At 45.0% G+C, this 15,567-nt stretch overlaps 1 protein-coding gene across 1 annotated transcript in view; it reads right to left on the bottom strand.

Annotated features, from left to right (window-relative positions):
• Positions 1–15,567, bottom strand: part of FARS2 (phenylalanyl-tRNA synthetase 2, mitochondrial) — a 271,576-nt gene that overhangs the window by 114,041 nt on the left and 141,968 nt on the right. The window contains exon 7 of the mRNA XM_038770346.1: positions 864–1,015. Coding sequence (XP_038626274.1) covers positions 864–1,015 — 152 coding nt within the window. The remainder of the gene's footprint in view (positions 1–863; positions 1,016–15,567) is intronic.

Below are 15,567 nucleotides of genomic sequence, written 5' to 3' on the forward strand. Positions count from 1 at the left end.
CCTTGGTCCAATTGTTTCAGGGGCTTCCTTCAGGTTTCCTCCGCCTGAAGGTAACGTGAGGGAAGGACAAGCCCCCTGTTTTGGATTTTTTCTTTTCTGAGGGAGATGCTTCTATACGGATAGCATGGCGCTCTTCCTAACCATGCAATTATTCACTTATTTATCGGCCATGATGGGACTGGACCCGTTTTAACAAATGACAGGGGAGACCTGGTGAAGAGGGTACGGCTACAGGAGGCGGGGAGGTGAACTGGGGAGGGTGAGAATAGAGGGAAGATGCCCAGAGGGATCAAATTTTGAAATGCAGGAAGGAGGGGCTCTGACCCGATGGAGTACAAGGACAAATTTATTGTGGAGTTTCTGCCCCTTGGATAGTGGATAACAACAGGACACTGAAGCAACTGCTGAGCAGGAAGTGGAAGTAAAGGGAATACCAGAAAAGTAGGAGAAAACAAGAGGCATTCTGGCCTGCGGGATCTTACAACGTGGGACGATCGTTTTACGGACGGGTAGCAACGGCCACCCATCAGACTCGGAGTGTTTTACTTTGAGCAAAGGCGCCACGCTGCCTGTGGAATAAAAAAGCTAAGCCCTCAAGCAGGCCAAACAACAACCATTACTGCTAACCAGCCGAGAAGCTACGTCTCTCCCACGAACGGAAAGGACTGCAGTTCACCAGCTGACCTTTTCAAACATCTAACTGGAAATGCCGTTCACCGTATCGTCTTAGAGTTTGTACTCTCTGTCTATCACACACGTTGTTTACCCCACAGGAAATGCGAGGGCCCCAGTGAACAAGCGTTACGTTTCCAGACAGCATTTTCCACCCGGTTAGAAGAAACGCCACAGAGAGCTTTACTTACTTTGGATGTTCAAACTGGTCTATGAGGTCAACCTTCTTCACTATTTCTTTTCCAATCGTTCGAACTAAATCATAGAAGTCGTCAACGGCGAAAGTCCCAGAAGGCAGCCAGAAGGAGATGTCATTTGTCAAAGGAGGATATTTGCTAAGAGGCTAAAAAAAAATGAGAAAAAAGCCAACGAACCGTTAGTGTGAATGGGAACACTCTGATCTTATGTGAAGATTTCTGACCAACTGACCGTGAAAAAACCCATTAATTAGAAAAGGTAGATCTTTTGTTAATTTTTAGAAGATTCGTTTTCAAAGTTACAGAGTCCTCTCCCATGTATGTTTAACCAAATTCCTGGGTAGAACAACGAGCTGCAGAAAATCGAACAGGCGATGGTCAATCATCAACAGGCACAATTCATCAGCAATTTTCAAAAATTCAAGTCGCTCAATGCAAATGATCGCAAACTCAATCATCAACAAATTCCTCGACGAGCTGCCGCCACTCAGAACGGGACCGGAAATCTCCCCCTGGATGGAGACTTCTACTCCTGGGTTCTCCCTCCGGAGAGGAGCCATCTCAAGAAGGAAACCGGCTCCACCTGATCAGAAATGGTTTCTGATGGGCTGGAAAGGAAGCAAATCTCCAAAATACTTACATATTTTGCCTTGATCAATGCTTGGACTGCCAAAATTCAACTTTTTTTTTACTGGAAGTCTAAGCCTTGACCATTATTTGCTTGCCTGTTCACCTGTTACATAAACAACTCAGGTAAAATGGGATTGTGGAAGACGTCATAAAAAAACACAGTAGTGTATTCTTTGTGTTCGCAAGACCTCAGTCCAATACATATCTATTCTATTTATTTTATTCTGTTAGTATGTTTGGTTTTGTTCTCTGTCTCCCCCTTTTAGACTGTGAGCCCACTGCTGGGTAGGGACTGTCTCTATATGTTGCCATCTTGTACTTCCCAAGCGCTTAGTACAGTGCTCTGCACACAGTAAGCGCTCAATAAATACGATTGATTGATTGATTGATTCCTTCCCAGCTGAACTTGCGCACCTTGAAGAATGGAGAAGAATGGGATGCGTTGTTATCTCCCCAAATGTTCAGTTTAATATAAAACATTTGGGCTTATCCTTTCATCGTGTTCAGTCGCTAGTAGACTAGAGAAGACAGAAAGTTCAGACCTGAGAAGCAGAGGCTTTTTTAAATTATTATTCCTTATAGTACTTAGGGAGAACCCCTGTGGACAAAAATCTTCGAGGCCATTGGCTATTTCAAAGACTGATAATTCTATTATTTATAATGATCAATTATTATATTAAACTTAAATATTGTGGTTCCATTATATTTTTTTCTAAAACAGGGCAATACTACAAACAGAACTGCAATCAACACGAAGACCAAAAGTCCTTCCCTTTCCTTGCTATTAACCAATTGATCGATATTTAGCATTTTTCCATTACAACAACAAAAAATACACTGTGAGGCAGGAAAGCCGAGAGGAAAGATCACAGGAACCACCGCCCCCCCCCCCCCCCCCCCCGCCGGATCCTGTTCCAGATGTGTACCTTTTCTGCTGTGTGTCCTTGGGCAAGTCACTTAACTTCTCTGTGCCTCAGTTTCCTCATCTGTAAAATGGGGATTCAATACCTGTTCTCTCCCATTCCTTGGACTGTGAGACCAGTGCAGGACAGGGACCGTTTCTGATCTGTTTTTACTGGGTCTACCCCAATGCTTGGCACGTAATAAGTGATTAATAAGAACCAACGTAATCATTATCAGATCCTGTAAAAGCAGTTTAGGTCGGCCAAGCATAAGCCACCCCCTCTGTTCCATATTGTGTACTAAATCCATCAATCATGCACACTTTGTATGGAAAGGTTTCACGGCAGTTGGGAATTACTAAGTGAATCCCTGATACAGCTTGTTAGATAAATTTACCCTGCACTGATTTATCCAAGTCTTACGTAACTTGTACATCTTCAATGACTGTCTGATGAGGACTTCAGAACAACTTTTAAATAAACTCTCCAGAGAATCACAAATGATTATTCAACCTGCGGGATGCATAATGTTGTCAAATGAATTTACCTCCAATGCACACATTTTAAAATTACAATTTAAAAAAACCTACTACATACATAGAAGGGTGAGAGGCCCGCGAAACCCCGACCTCCCGTGACCCCTTTACCTCTATTTATTCTGACTTATTTATTTATTTATTTTGCTTGTACATATCTATTCTATTTATTTTATTCTGTTAATATGTTTTGTTTTGTTCTCCGTCTCCCCCTTCTAGCCTGTGAGCCCGCTGTTGGGTAGGGACAGTCTCTAGATGTTGCCGACTTGGACTTCCCAAGCGCTCGGTACAGTGCTCCGCACACAGTAAGCGCTCGATAAATACGATTGAATGACTGAATATGTATATATGTTTGTACATATTTATTACTCATTTATTTTACTTGTACATATTTATTCTATTTATTTTATTCTGTGAATATGTTTGGTTTTGTTCTCCGTCTCCCCCTTCTAGCCTGTGAGCCTGTTGTTGGGTAGGGACCGTCTCTAGATGTTGCCGACTTGGACTTCCCAAGCGCTCAGTACAGTGCTCCGCACACAGTAAGCACTCGATAAATACAATTGAATGAATGAATATGTATATATGTTTGTACATATTTATTACTCATTTATTTTACTTGTACATATTTATTCTATTTATTTTATTCTGTGAATATGTTTGGTTTTGTTCTCCGTCTCCCCCTTCTAGCCTGTGAGCCTGCTGTTGGGTAGGGACCGTCTCCAGATGTTGCCGACTTGGACTTCCCAAGCGCTCAGTACAGTGCTCCGCACACAGTAAGCGCTCGATAAATACGATTGAACGAATGAATGAACAGTCTTGATAAAACACCAAAGCCAACTGAAGTCAGAAATATTTTCCTTTTCTACTGCAAGGTTGTAACTGTGATGTTAAACAGTCATCTAGGTTAATGGTCAGTGCAGTTAGAGTGACTAGTAAGAAAAAAAAAATCTTTCTGTGGTGTTTTTCTTTTGCCCACCCATGCAGCGTGGTGATACTCTCCCGTTCCAATAGATCACGGCAGCTCGCTGAGCTAATTTAAAGGCATGAATTATTAAGTCAAAAGGGGCCTTATTTGCCAAGAATAAGCAGAAATCTCCTCTCCAGTATATTCAAGCTGTGCTATACATACCACCCAGCAGCACTGCATGAGAAAAGAGAATGAGAATAAAAGAACAGGGAAGAGATGGCTGCTCGGGGCCGGATGAGTGCAACTCTGTAGAAGCCTTCTCGTAACAGCGGCCAAATTAGGCCCCGATTCTACCACGCTGTTACTCAGAAAACTTGTTTCTTCCCAAGACACACGTTTCCCTAATGTCTTAGGAAACCAAAGTGCTGATCTAAGTGGATATTTTAAAAGGCTATTATGGGGGGCATGCTTTGTAAAAAAAAAAAAATACATATATTAAAACCATTCACCATCTGCTCGATTTCTAAGGTCACAAATGACCCTCTATCACCAGAGGCAAAATGTTTTACTCCATCCTGATCTTCCTCTAACCCCTCAGCTGCCTTCGACACTGTACCCCACTCCCTCCTCCTCGAAACCCTATCAGATCTCTGTTCGACTGACGTGGTGCTAAGCTGGTTCTCCTCCCTACTCTCTGGCCGCTCTCACGTTCGCTCGCAGGCTCCTCTTCCGCCTCTCGGGCGTTTCTCAGAGCTCTACTCTTCCTTGCTCGACACACACTCCATTTGTGAGCTCATCCGCTCCCATGACCCCAACTACCCCTCGGTCAATTATTGGTGCTTACTGAGCACTTACTATGTGCACAGCACTGTACTAAGCACTTGGGAAAGTACAATACAATAAAATTGGTGAGCATGACCCCTGCCCGAATTTGAACTTACCCAAATCTCTCCTCCGGCACCCAGCTCCCAACTAGAATCTCCCCTGACCTCCAAGACATCTCCACTTGGATGCCCCAGACTTCATTATCTAACACCAAACCACTCACCTTCCCCCCGAGATCCATTCAATCGTATTTATTGAGCGCTTACTGTGTGCAGAGCACCGGACTACGCGCTTGGGAAGTACACATCGGCGACATATAGAGACGGTCCCCTACCCGACAACGGGCTCACAGTCTAGAAGGGGGAGACAGGCAACAAAACAAAACTTCTCCTGACTTTCCTAACACCACTAGCCCCCGACCCAAAAGTCGGCAACCGCGACTCGCTCCTCGCTTGTCCTGACCCGCCCCATTAAACCTACTGCCAAATCCTGTTGAGTCTTTTGAGACAGCAGCTCCTTGAAGCAATTCCTTCGCCTCCACCCACACAGCTTTGGTCTCCGGTCCAAGTTCTGGTTAAGCCGCAGCTAGACAACTGGTCTCCTTGCCTCCTGTCTCTCCCCTCTCCAATATATACCACCCGTTGCTCTATGGATCATCTTCCCCAGTTTCCCAGTCCTCAAAACCCTCCGCCGGCTCCCCATTTCTCTCAGCATCTAGCAAAAAAATCCTCACAACTGGCTTCAGGGCTTTCCATCCGCTCGCTCCCCCTTACGTGCGGGCTCTCTTCACCTCCCATTCTCCAGCAACCCTGCCGATATTTTGTCCTGTCTTTGGGAGGCAATGCGTGAAGGTTTTTCAAGAGACATAATATTTATCCTGGAACTAAAATGATCACTTTACTCCTCTGCTGAGTGCCGAAACACAATCTCCGCTTAATACAGCAACAGGATTTAAAAGGAAGGGGAAAATGTAACCGCAAAACACTGGTTAGCTCAGTAAATGCTTGCAGGCAGGGAAGACGCCTATCAATTCTACTGCACTGTTCTCTCCTGAACGTCTAGATTGACGCTTGGTACACAGTAAGTACTCAATAAATACCACTGATTAACACTAAGCCCTCACTTCCCCTATCCACCCGCCCTCAGCATCAACTTTCCACCTGGCTGGATACTCCTGCACGACGATAATCACCCCAGCCCCATAGCACTTCTGTCCATATCCTTATTCTCGACTATTTCGCCGCTCTGTAGTTTATTTTAACGCCCATCCGCCCCTGGAGAATGAAAGCTCCTCTTGGGCAAGGATCCCATCTCCCAACTCTACTGCAATGTACTCTCCCAAGCACTTAATACAGTGCACTGCACACAATAAGCACTCCACAGATAATAATAATAATAATAAAGGCATTTATAAAGCACTATGTGCAAAGCACTGTTACCTTCGATTGATTGATTTAATTGGATTTGTGATCAATACGATGAAGGACACTTATTCCAAACAAACGAACGGCTATTGTACTAAACAAGTTGCACCCTTTTGGATCGTAAAGACTTTCTCAGGCAAAGAGTGGCGAAAAGGATCCCCCGGGGAATCGTGCCATCACATTCAGGAAAATACGCAATTGAGAAAGACACGTATTTCAATCCCGTATCACTGTGTGTTAAATAAATCCTGCCTCCAGAGAACATTAGGAGTTCTTCCCATCAATATGAAGCTTAAAAATTTAATTGAAAACTGCTTAGTGCACAAGTACGGAACAAGAGGCACAACTAGCGGTAATTGAGTTTTGAAACCAGCTTTCCTCAACAAATTGTTCTCGTTCTCCGCCAAGGCCGAAACTACACAAGACGGGCATTTACAAAACACTTTTCTTGACTTCCAGTTCCTCTCATTAAATTGCCAAGTGGAAGCTTGGCAGACTTGCTGAAGAGAAATGCATGTGAGAAAAATGAGCGCGAAGAATAAAAATGGAAAGGCTCGCCAGCTACCCACTCCCCCCCCCCCCCCCCCCACGCCAGCGGGCTGGCTTCAGGCAGCGAGTCAGCTGCCATCACCCAAGGGCATCAGGTTGTGGGTTATAATAATAATAATAATGATGATGGTATATGTTAGGTGACTTCCACGCTCAAGGAACTTAGGATGTGGTGGGGGAGAAAGGCCCTAAAATAAATTACGGGGAAAGGAACGGAGTTCACGGGTAGGTACGTAAGTGGTCCGGGGGAGAACGTGAGTGCCCACGTGGCGGTAGATGGGGGAAACGGAGTGGAGAGATGAGCAATTAATCAGGAAACCAAACGAGTGTCCCTGGCCGTGCATCTTAGCCCACCCACAGCAGGAAAGACACAACCTTCCTCATGTTGCCAGCCTGTGCTTCCCAAGTGCTTAGTACAGTGCTCTGCACACAGTAAGCACTCAATAAATACGACTGAATGAATGAATGAACCTTCCTGGATGGCTCATCCCGAGGCTTGCTACCCTGGTTGCCGCAAATCCTCCCCTACGATAAACTCACCCGAAATCTCTTCCTGGTGCGGCCGACGGCACGCTCCCGTTCCCGACAACTGGGAAATGGTGAAGACGACACCCTCCCCAATACACTAACTCTCCAGATGTACTTGAAGATCGGCCTTCAGTGTGCTCTTCTTCAGCTCAAAAATTCTAATGCCTTTAACCGTCCTCCATAAATTCGATTTTTCAGGCAATTATGCTTGTTGCTCTCGCCACATTTTCCTTTCGCTTCTTAAATTGTGCTGCCTAAAATCGGGCGCGTTATTTGTAGAAGGTTGTGACCACGCCGAGGAAAACGGGCAAATTACCTTCCAGTTCCTTATTTCTACATCTCAGAATAGTAACAATAGTCATTTTCATTATTATCATCAATCGTATTTATTGAGCGCTTACTATGTGCAGAGCACTGTACTAAGCGCTTGATTATTACCATTGATTCATTATTACGGTATTTGTTACGAACTTACTATGGGCCAAGCACTCTACTTGTGCAATTCTAATCATGTGCACTTCTAATATAAAACAAAATCCTATAAAACACCCCAGTATATTCCTCAGATTCCCCAACTGGTCCCTTTAGCCCCTCTTTCTATTTAGAGAACAAGAGGGCTAAACAGGATCAAACCAAACAACCACTGCTTGAATATTATCCACATTTTCCCCTAAGACTCAGCTCTTTTTGATGAGTCTTTCGCAGTTATTTTTCCATTCATTCATTCATTCATTCATTCAATCGTATTTATTGAGCGCTTACTGTGTGCATTCATGGGGTCGTGTTTCAATCTAAACACACCTGGACCACTTTTTTCCTGCAAAACCGCAAGGTGCAGTATCAAATTAGTAAACTAAAGTCCAAATATATTAACAATCCCTGCACTTCCTTTATACACTGATTTTGTAATCTAACAAAAATAAACTCAGGTTTGGCTGGCCGTTACCTGTTCTATAATAAACACGCTGTTCCAATGAATGGACCCATTATCCTCTGTATGCCTAGAGATTTTTCTCACTTGGTCTGCTATTTAATTTATATTATTATTTCATTTCGGCCGGTGCCAAGGCACGCTGGGTGGAATGTGTAGGTAGGTAAATCCCTCCTCGGGAGGTCTTATTCCATGACTTCACCAAGGATTTATGTGAACCAGACCATTTTCCCAAACTTTTTTTTTTGAAGTTTCCCCTCATACTGGCTTTCCGTTTTCTTTTGGTACGGCCCAGAGTAACTGCAGAGCCACCTTCAATGTCAAGACAATGTCAATGTCAAGTTGTGTTGCCAACTTGTACTTCCCAAGCGCTTAGTACCGTGCTCTGCACACGGTAAGCGCTCAATAAATACGATTGAATGAATGAAGACAGGGTTGTCTAACTTCTCTGTGCCTGTTACCTCACCTATTAAACGGGGATTAAATCCTCCTCCTCTCTCTGATTTAGACCGTGAGCCCCACGTGGAACGGGGACTACGCGCAGCCTGATTATCCTGTATCGACCCCAAGACTCACCTCCATGTCTGGCACACAGTAAGTGTCTACCAAGAACCATTAAATTAAAAAATGCCACCAACAAGATCTTGGAATCCAATCCAATCACCAGCACCAAGGCTATGTTCCTTGCGACACAGCTTTGCTGGGTGGGACGTTAGAGGAGAACGGATGTAGTAGCAGTAATGGGGTCCATTTGCTGCAGCACATTCATAAGCTCCTTCCCATCGGCATTAAAGCACTCGGTCACCTCGCCTCCCTCTTACCTTACCGTGCTCATCTTCTACTACAGACCAGCATGGTCACTTGGCTCCTCTAATACCAAAGTAGCCACTGTAGCTCCATCTCGTCTATCTCGCCGCCAACCCTCGGCCTGCAACTCCCTGCCTCTTCATACATGGCGGAACGCTGCTCTCCCCGCCTTCAAAATCCTTCAAAAACCACATCTCCAAAAGGCTCTCATTTCCCCTACTCCCTCTCCCTTTCTGTCACCTACACACTTAGAACCGGACCCTTTATGCACTTGATATTCACCCCACCCTCAGCCCTACGACACTTTTGTAACACAGCTGTAAGCTCCCGTGGGCACAGACTATGTCTACCAACTCTCCCAAGTATTGTACTCTCCCAAGTATTTAATACGGTGTTCGGCACACAGTAAGTGCTCAGTAAATATCACCGATTAATTGACTGGAAATTGACATTTTCCACGCCCCGAAGGAGGTCAAACCCTGAAGGGGGAGATAAACCTAAAAATACTTACAACTAGAGTGGTCAAAATACGGTTTCCTAAGCAGATGCTGGGCAACAACTTGAAACTGGGCACAGGCAAGTGGGGAAAACAGAAAAACTATTCTACAGACGTGACAAAACATTCTCAAAAATGCGACATAACAGTGGGCAGTTAGAGACAGCAGCAGCAAACAGACCATCCCGAGAGGGCAAGCAGGAGAGGGAGAGCTCTTTGTGAACAGCGGCTACTGGAAGACCTCCACGGCAAGAGGCGAATCTGAAAAGAGTGACAGGCGCTGCAAACAGCAAGCATATCGGCACAATACATGATAGTCTTTACATGCACGCAGAGGAAAATGCATTGTCTGTTGCCCATCGGTCCTACAGATGCTGCTTTATCCCCCTGTGAAATCATGGATGCAAGTCAAGTAGGCCTTCTATTTTCCAGATACTGTAGTGAGCTTGCCCGGCTTCTGACAAATAGCTATTTATATAAAAAAAAAAATCTTCCATCCTCAAAAACTGTCAGTCAAAATTCATGTCACGTTTTTTAAGTCATAGGGCATATCTTCAGCTGTTACAAATCATCTACAGAACTGCGGTACCCGTTAAGCACGTATACTATGTCCCAAGCACAGAACTCAACGCTGGGGGAGATTCAAGACCATCAAGTTCCAATGAACAAAGAAATTATATAATTCCAATATCCAAAAATATGATCATCAGGACAGATTTCAATGCACAGGAGCCTGAACACAGCAACAAATAACTGGTCTGTGCCTCTGTGCCTCATCTGTAAAACGGGGATTCCAAACGTGTTTCTCCTTCCTACTTAGACTGTGAGCCCCAGGTGGGACAGGGACTGGACTCTCTTGCATCTACCCCGGCGCTTAGCACATATTAAACATTCAACAAATACCACCATTATCATCATTATTATCTAAACCATCAAGCAGACTAAGTATCGAAACTCCTGGAAAATAAGGACGCCTACAAGGTGCCCCGGGACAACGACATCAGTTTATCGATCGATCGATGGAATTTATTAAGCGCTTATTGTGTGCAGAGGATTGTCCTAAGTGTTTACTAAACAAAGCAGCTTTGGGGGGCAAGGAATGAATATGCATTTTTCAGGGACACAGTTGAACAGTTACTAATGTGCACGGCAGGCACCATTAAGACTACACGTTGTGGGCAGGGAATTTGTCTGCCTGTTGTTATACAGTCCTCTCCCTTAGTACAAGTTTCTTGTACTCGGTTTCTCTCCCAAGAGCTTAGTACAGGTTTCTACACACAGTAAGTGCTCAATACATACAAATGAACGGATGCCTCGAGGAAATTATTCAGAGACTGAAAAACTACTTGCAGCAAAGCAGAAAACAGGTTAGAGCTCCTCCCGATCATAACAAAATGGAGGCCTACAAAAACCTGTAATGGAAAATAAAGATCAATCTATATTCGGTTACATTGGCTCTTCCAGGCTACCGTGGTGCTCAACCTTTTATACGGCCACGAGACCTGGACTGACTACATAGGGAACTTCCAGGTTCCGAAGCAGTTTTCCCAGTGCCGCCCATGACGTGCCCTGTAATACAGTCAACTCTCCGTCATCCATACCTACATAAGGAGAATAAACCCAAGTACACCACAGAAATTCCCGAACGGTGAACTGACTGGGGACGCATACGGAGGGGAACAGCAGAAAATGTGAAGACTCAGAGCAGCGCAGACTCAAGTACTGGGATAGAGCAGTGGACTCCGGGGAGCCCCGAGCAGCGGAAGGATCGGCCTGATGGGCAGCCATCGGGAGACGGGTTTCTGTCGACTTTTACTATCTTTATCTCTCTCTGGCTTCAGCTGCAAGCAATGGAGGCGGAGGTGTCGATCACACATTGGGTCTTTTCAGTCAGACATGCACGGATAAATTAGGCTCATCTTTGAAAGAGAAGGACATACACACTCATAAACGCAAAGGAAAAGCTAGAGACGTCGAAGGAAAAACCATCTGGATGTTAGATGCCGCATCTAGACATTAGGATCAATGTAAAAGAGCGCGACCACCGTGGGGTTCTTCCAAACATCCTATGACTATCAATCAATCCACTGATAGCATACACTGAGTGCTTACGCTGTGCTCAACTGCAGAACAGTGCTTGGCACATAGTAAGCGCTTAGCAAATACCACCATCATCATCATCATTTGGGAGAGTGTCATATAATTGTTTCGTACAGTAGAGTGCTGAGGAGAGCCGGTAGAAGGGGTTCGCACCCACAAGAATCTGGGCAATGATAATCAGAAAAAACAGTTATGGTATTTGTTAAGTGCCATGCACTGAACTAAGGGCAGGGATGCAATGCAGCATTGGCAGATCGGACACGGTCCGTGTCCCACACAGGGCTTACAGCCTAAACAGGAGGGAGAGCAGGCAGGCAATCCTCATTTTTTAGATGAGGAAACTGAGGCACCGAGAAATGAAGTGACTCGTCCAAGGTCACACGGCAGGCAAACGGAGAATCCAGGCCTTTGGATTCCCAGGCCCGTGCTGTTTCCAACAGGGTGACACGGAAGTGCTGGAGTGGCAGCACGACGGGGGTAATACTACAGTCGGGGATTGCCACTGGCCACTAGTGGATCCAGTAATGGGACCCAGTAATGGCATTGCTTAGTTTCTTACGCTCCGAGGAATAATTGCTGCTGATACCATTCCAGGGAGGAAAATAAATAGTTTCATTATCACGCGCAAAACCTTGAAACAAAGATTTTGCAATGCACTCGGTGGAAATGTCTGTAATGGGAATCCAGCCAATTTTAAATTATCTTTGCTTGTTGAGAAAAGGAATAGTATGGATAAATTAAATCGGTAGATAATTTTCAAACCTCAATTTTCCCTTAAGTTTCAACTGCCCCTCTTCCGAACCTTTTCAAATCGCGGCTTAAGAGGAATATTTAACTGATTTGAGGTTCACGGTCTTTTCTCTCCTTCCCCCCCCATCTTCTGGCGGAGGTGTTAATAATCGATAAAATTGCTGAAACGCTGGCAGCAGGAGGAAGGAGGAGATCTGGGAAATTCCCCAAGGGGCAGATTAATGTTGTTGTCAAAACTTCAACCTGGAAGTTGTACTCCCTATACTCAATGGGGAATTTCCCTCAAACCGACTAGCCTATAAGTCTTGAACCTGTTCAGAAATCAGCAAATTCTACCACCCCCATCTCCCTTCCGTCCTCTCCAAACTCTCACTGACTGTACACACTCGCTCACTCTTGCCCTCCTCCCCTGATATCTCTTTCTCAAAACAAAAATCATACGTGTCCTTCGTTAAGCACGCACTTTGTACCGTTCATTCATTCGTTCAATCGTATTTATTGAGCGCTGACTGTGTGCGCAGCACTGTATTAAGCGCTTGGGAAGTACAAGTCCACGTCCCAGTCTAAGTGGGAAGGAGAATGAGGATTTAATCCCCATTTTACGGATGAGGGATCTAAGGCACAGAGAAATTAAGCGACTTGGCCAAGGTCACAAAGCAGGCAAGGGGCAAAAACCAAGATTAGCCCCCGAGTCATCTGGTGCCCAGGCCCACGCGCTTTCCATTAGGCCACACTGCAAAAATGATGAGCAATGCAGTTTCTGAGGTGGAAAAGTCAGTAAATCTTTTACAATCAGTCCATTATCTACATGGCATTGTTGGAATATAAAGAACAGTGAGAGAGAAGCCGCAAAAACTGAATGAATGCTGAGGTTAAAAAAAAGGAAACATGAAATTTCTTCCCGAGAGCAGCGTTCGGAAGGAGTCCTGTAGGAATCCAGATTTTACAGGACTCTTTCCGAACACTGCTCTCGGGAAGAAATTTCACGTTTCCTATTTTTAACCTCAACATCCATTCAGTTTTTCTGGCTTCCTAACCTGATTTTTGCCCGTATTACCTGTCCCGGCGAAGTTTCATTCATACATTTCCCTCACCGTACCCACCTCTGAATATTTACTCCCATTCATCTCAGACACGCTACCGTGCCCACACGATGCTCGTAGATATTCGAAAGAGGCATCCTGTCTTTCGTCTCGGGGTTACCGCCGCTCAGACACAACGTAACCGCAGAGACAGGTCGGCCGGTTGACAAATTCACCTAGAAAACCTTCAACTTCCCTTCGGTTGTTCCACACGTTAATCTGTCAGCGTCAAACTGAATCCCGCCTGCGCTTTAAGGCGGGCCTTGGTTAGGCGTGAGTGCTACTGATGAACCATAACCATGTCATATTTACATTCCTCGCGATTCTGACAAGGACTCTACTACCGTGCTTATCCGTTCAGCCTGTTCTCTGGCAAAAAAGCAGAAAGGGGGCCGGGGAGTGGAGAAGAGGTCTGAGGAATGATGGACGGGGGACCCGGGGACGTTGGCCGATCACCTAAAAAAGCTGAGGCTGAAAATGGACCTTGAACTTCCGCAACTACGGTGAATGTGAGGGATGATGCTGTGGAGCTATTAAAATGTTCATCTTCCAAAAAATCTCGTAACTAGCACGTCCCTTCTGCCGGGACCACTCTCATGGCGGGGCACGACTTGGCACTGACGGATCGTGAACGTGTCGTGCGTAGGAATGATTTTCTTGGCGAGGGCGAGTGGGTGGGAAGGCATGAAGAAGGCAGAATCACACTCAAGATCAATCAATCAATCAATTGTATTTATTGAGCGCTTACTGCGTGCAGAGCACTGTACTAAGCGCTTGGGAAGTCCAAGTCGGCAACATATAGAGACGGTCCCTACCCAACAGTGGGCTCACAGTCTAGAAGGGGGAGACAGACAACAAAACCAAACATACTAACAAAATAAAACAGAATAGATATGTACAAGATCCTAGTGATCTCTCGGGTCGGCGACGGACGCTGACCGAAATAAGGGATCGGCGTGAAATAGCCGATCCGTGGCTCAGTGGAAAGAGCCCGGGCTTTGGAGTCGGAGGCCGTGGGTTCAAATCCCGGCTCCGCCACTTGTCGGCTGTGTGACTTTGGGCAAGTCACTTCACTGCTCTGGGCCTCAGTTCCCTCATCTGTCAAATGGGGATGAAGACTGGGAGCCCCTCGTGGGACAACCTGATTATCTTGTATCTACCCCAGCGCTTAGAACAGTGCTTTGCACATAGTAAGCGCTTAACAAATACCAACATTATTATTATTATTAAATAAGAGAAGCGGCATGGTCTAGTGGATAGAGTCAGAAGGACCCGGGTTCTAGACCCGGCTCTGCCGCTTGTCTGCTGTGTGACCTGGGCAAGTCACTTCACTTCTCTGTGCCTTAGTTACCTCATCTGTAAAACGGGGATTAAGATCACGAGCCCCACGTGGGACAGGGATTGTGACCAACCTGCTCATCTTCCATCTACCTCACCTTAACAAATACCAAAAAAAAAAAAAAAAAAGATCCATTCAGTTGAATGGCAAACATTTTTTTTTTCGGTTCTCCGGAGCAGTCATTTTATCAGTTTAATAAATAAAGAACTTGTTCCTGGGGCTAAATCTGTTTCAGTTGAGGGATGGAAGTCACTTTTCTATTGGTTTTCTTATTATTTCCTAAGCAAATTCTTTTATGTGATTATAACTGACAGCTGTGGTTAGAAACCCTTCATATTAGAGCTGGACCAAAGGAAAAACGAAACACTATTAATTTTGATTTGGCCAGGGGAGAGGATCTACAAGGTCTATCAATCACAATGGCAATGATTCCCCCCCGCCCTACCTCCTTCCCCTCCCCACAGCACCTGTATATACATTTGTACGTATTTATTACTCTATTTATTTATACATATTTATTCTATTTATTTTATTTTGTTAATATGTCTTGTTCTGTTGTCTGTCTCCCCCTTCTAGACTGTGAGCCCACTGTTGGGTAGGGACCATCACTATATGTTGCCAACTTGTACTTCCCAAGCGCTTAGTACAGTGCTCTGCACACAGTAAGTGCTCAATAAATGCGATTGAATGAATGAATGAATTTATTACTCTATTCATTTTACTTGTACCTATTTACTATTCTATTTATTTTATTTTGTTAACATGTTTTGTTTTGTTGTCTGTCTCCCCCTTCCACACTGTGAGCCCACTGTTGGGTAGGGACCGTCTCTATATGTTGCCAACTTGGACTTCCCAAGCGCTTAGTACAGTGCTCTGCACACAGTGAGCGCTC

Source organism: Tachyglossus aculeatus, chromosome X3 (assembly GCF_015852505.1).
Source record: "Tachyglossus aculeatus isolate mTacAcu1 chromosome X3, mTacAcu1.pri, whole genome shotgun sequence".
In the NCBI taxonomy this organism is placed as follows: domain Eukaryota; kingdom Metazoa; phylum Chordata; class Mammalia; order Monotremata; family Tachyglossidae; genus Tachyglossus; species Tachyglossus aculeatus.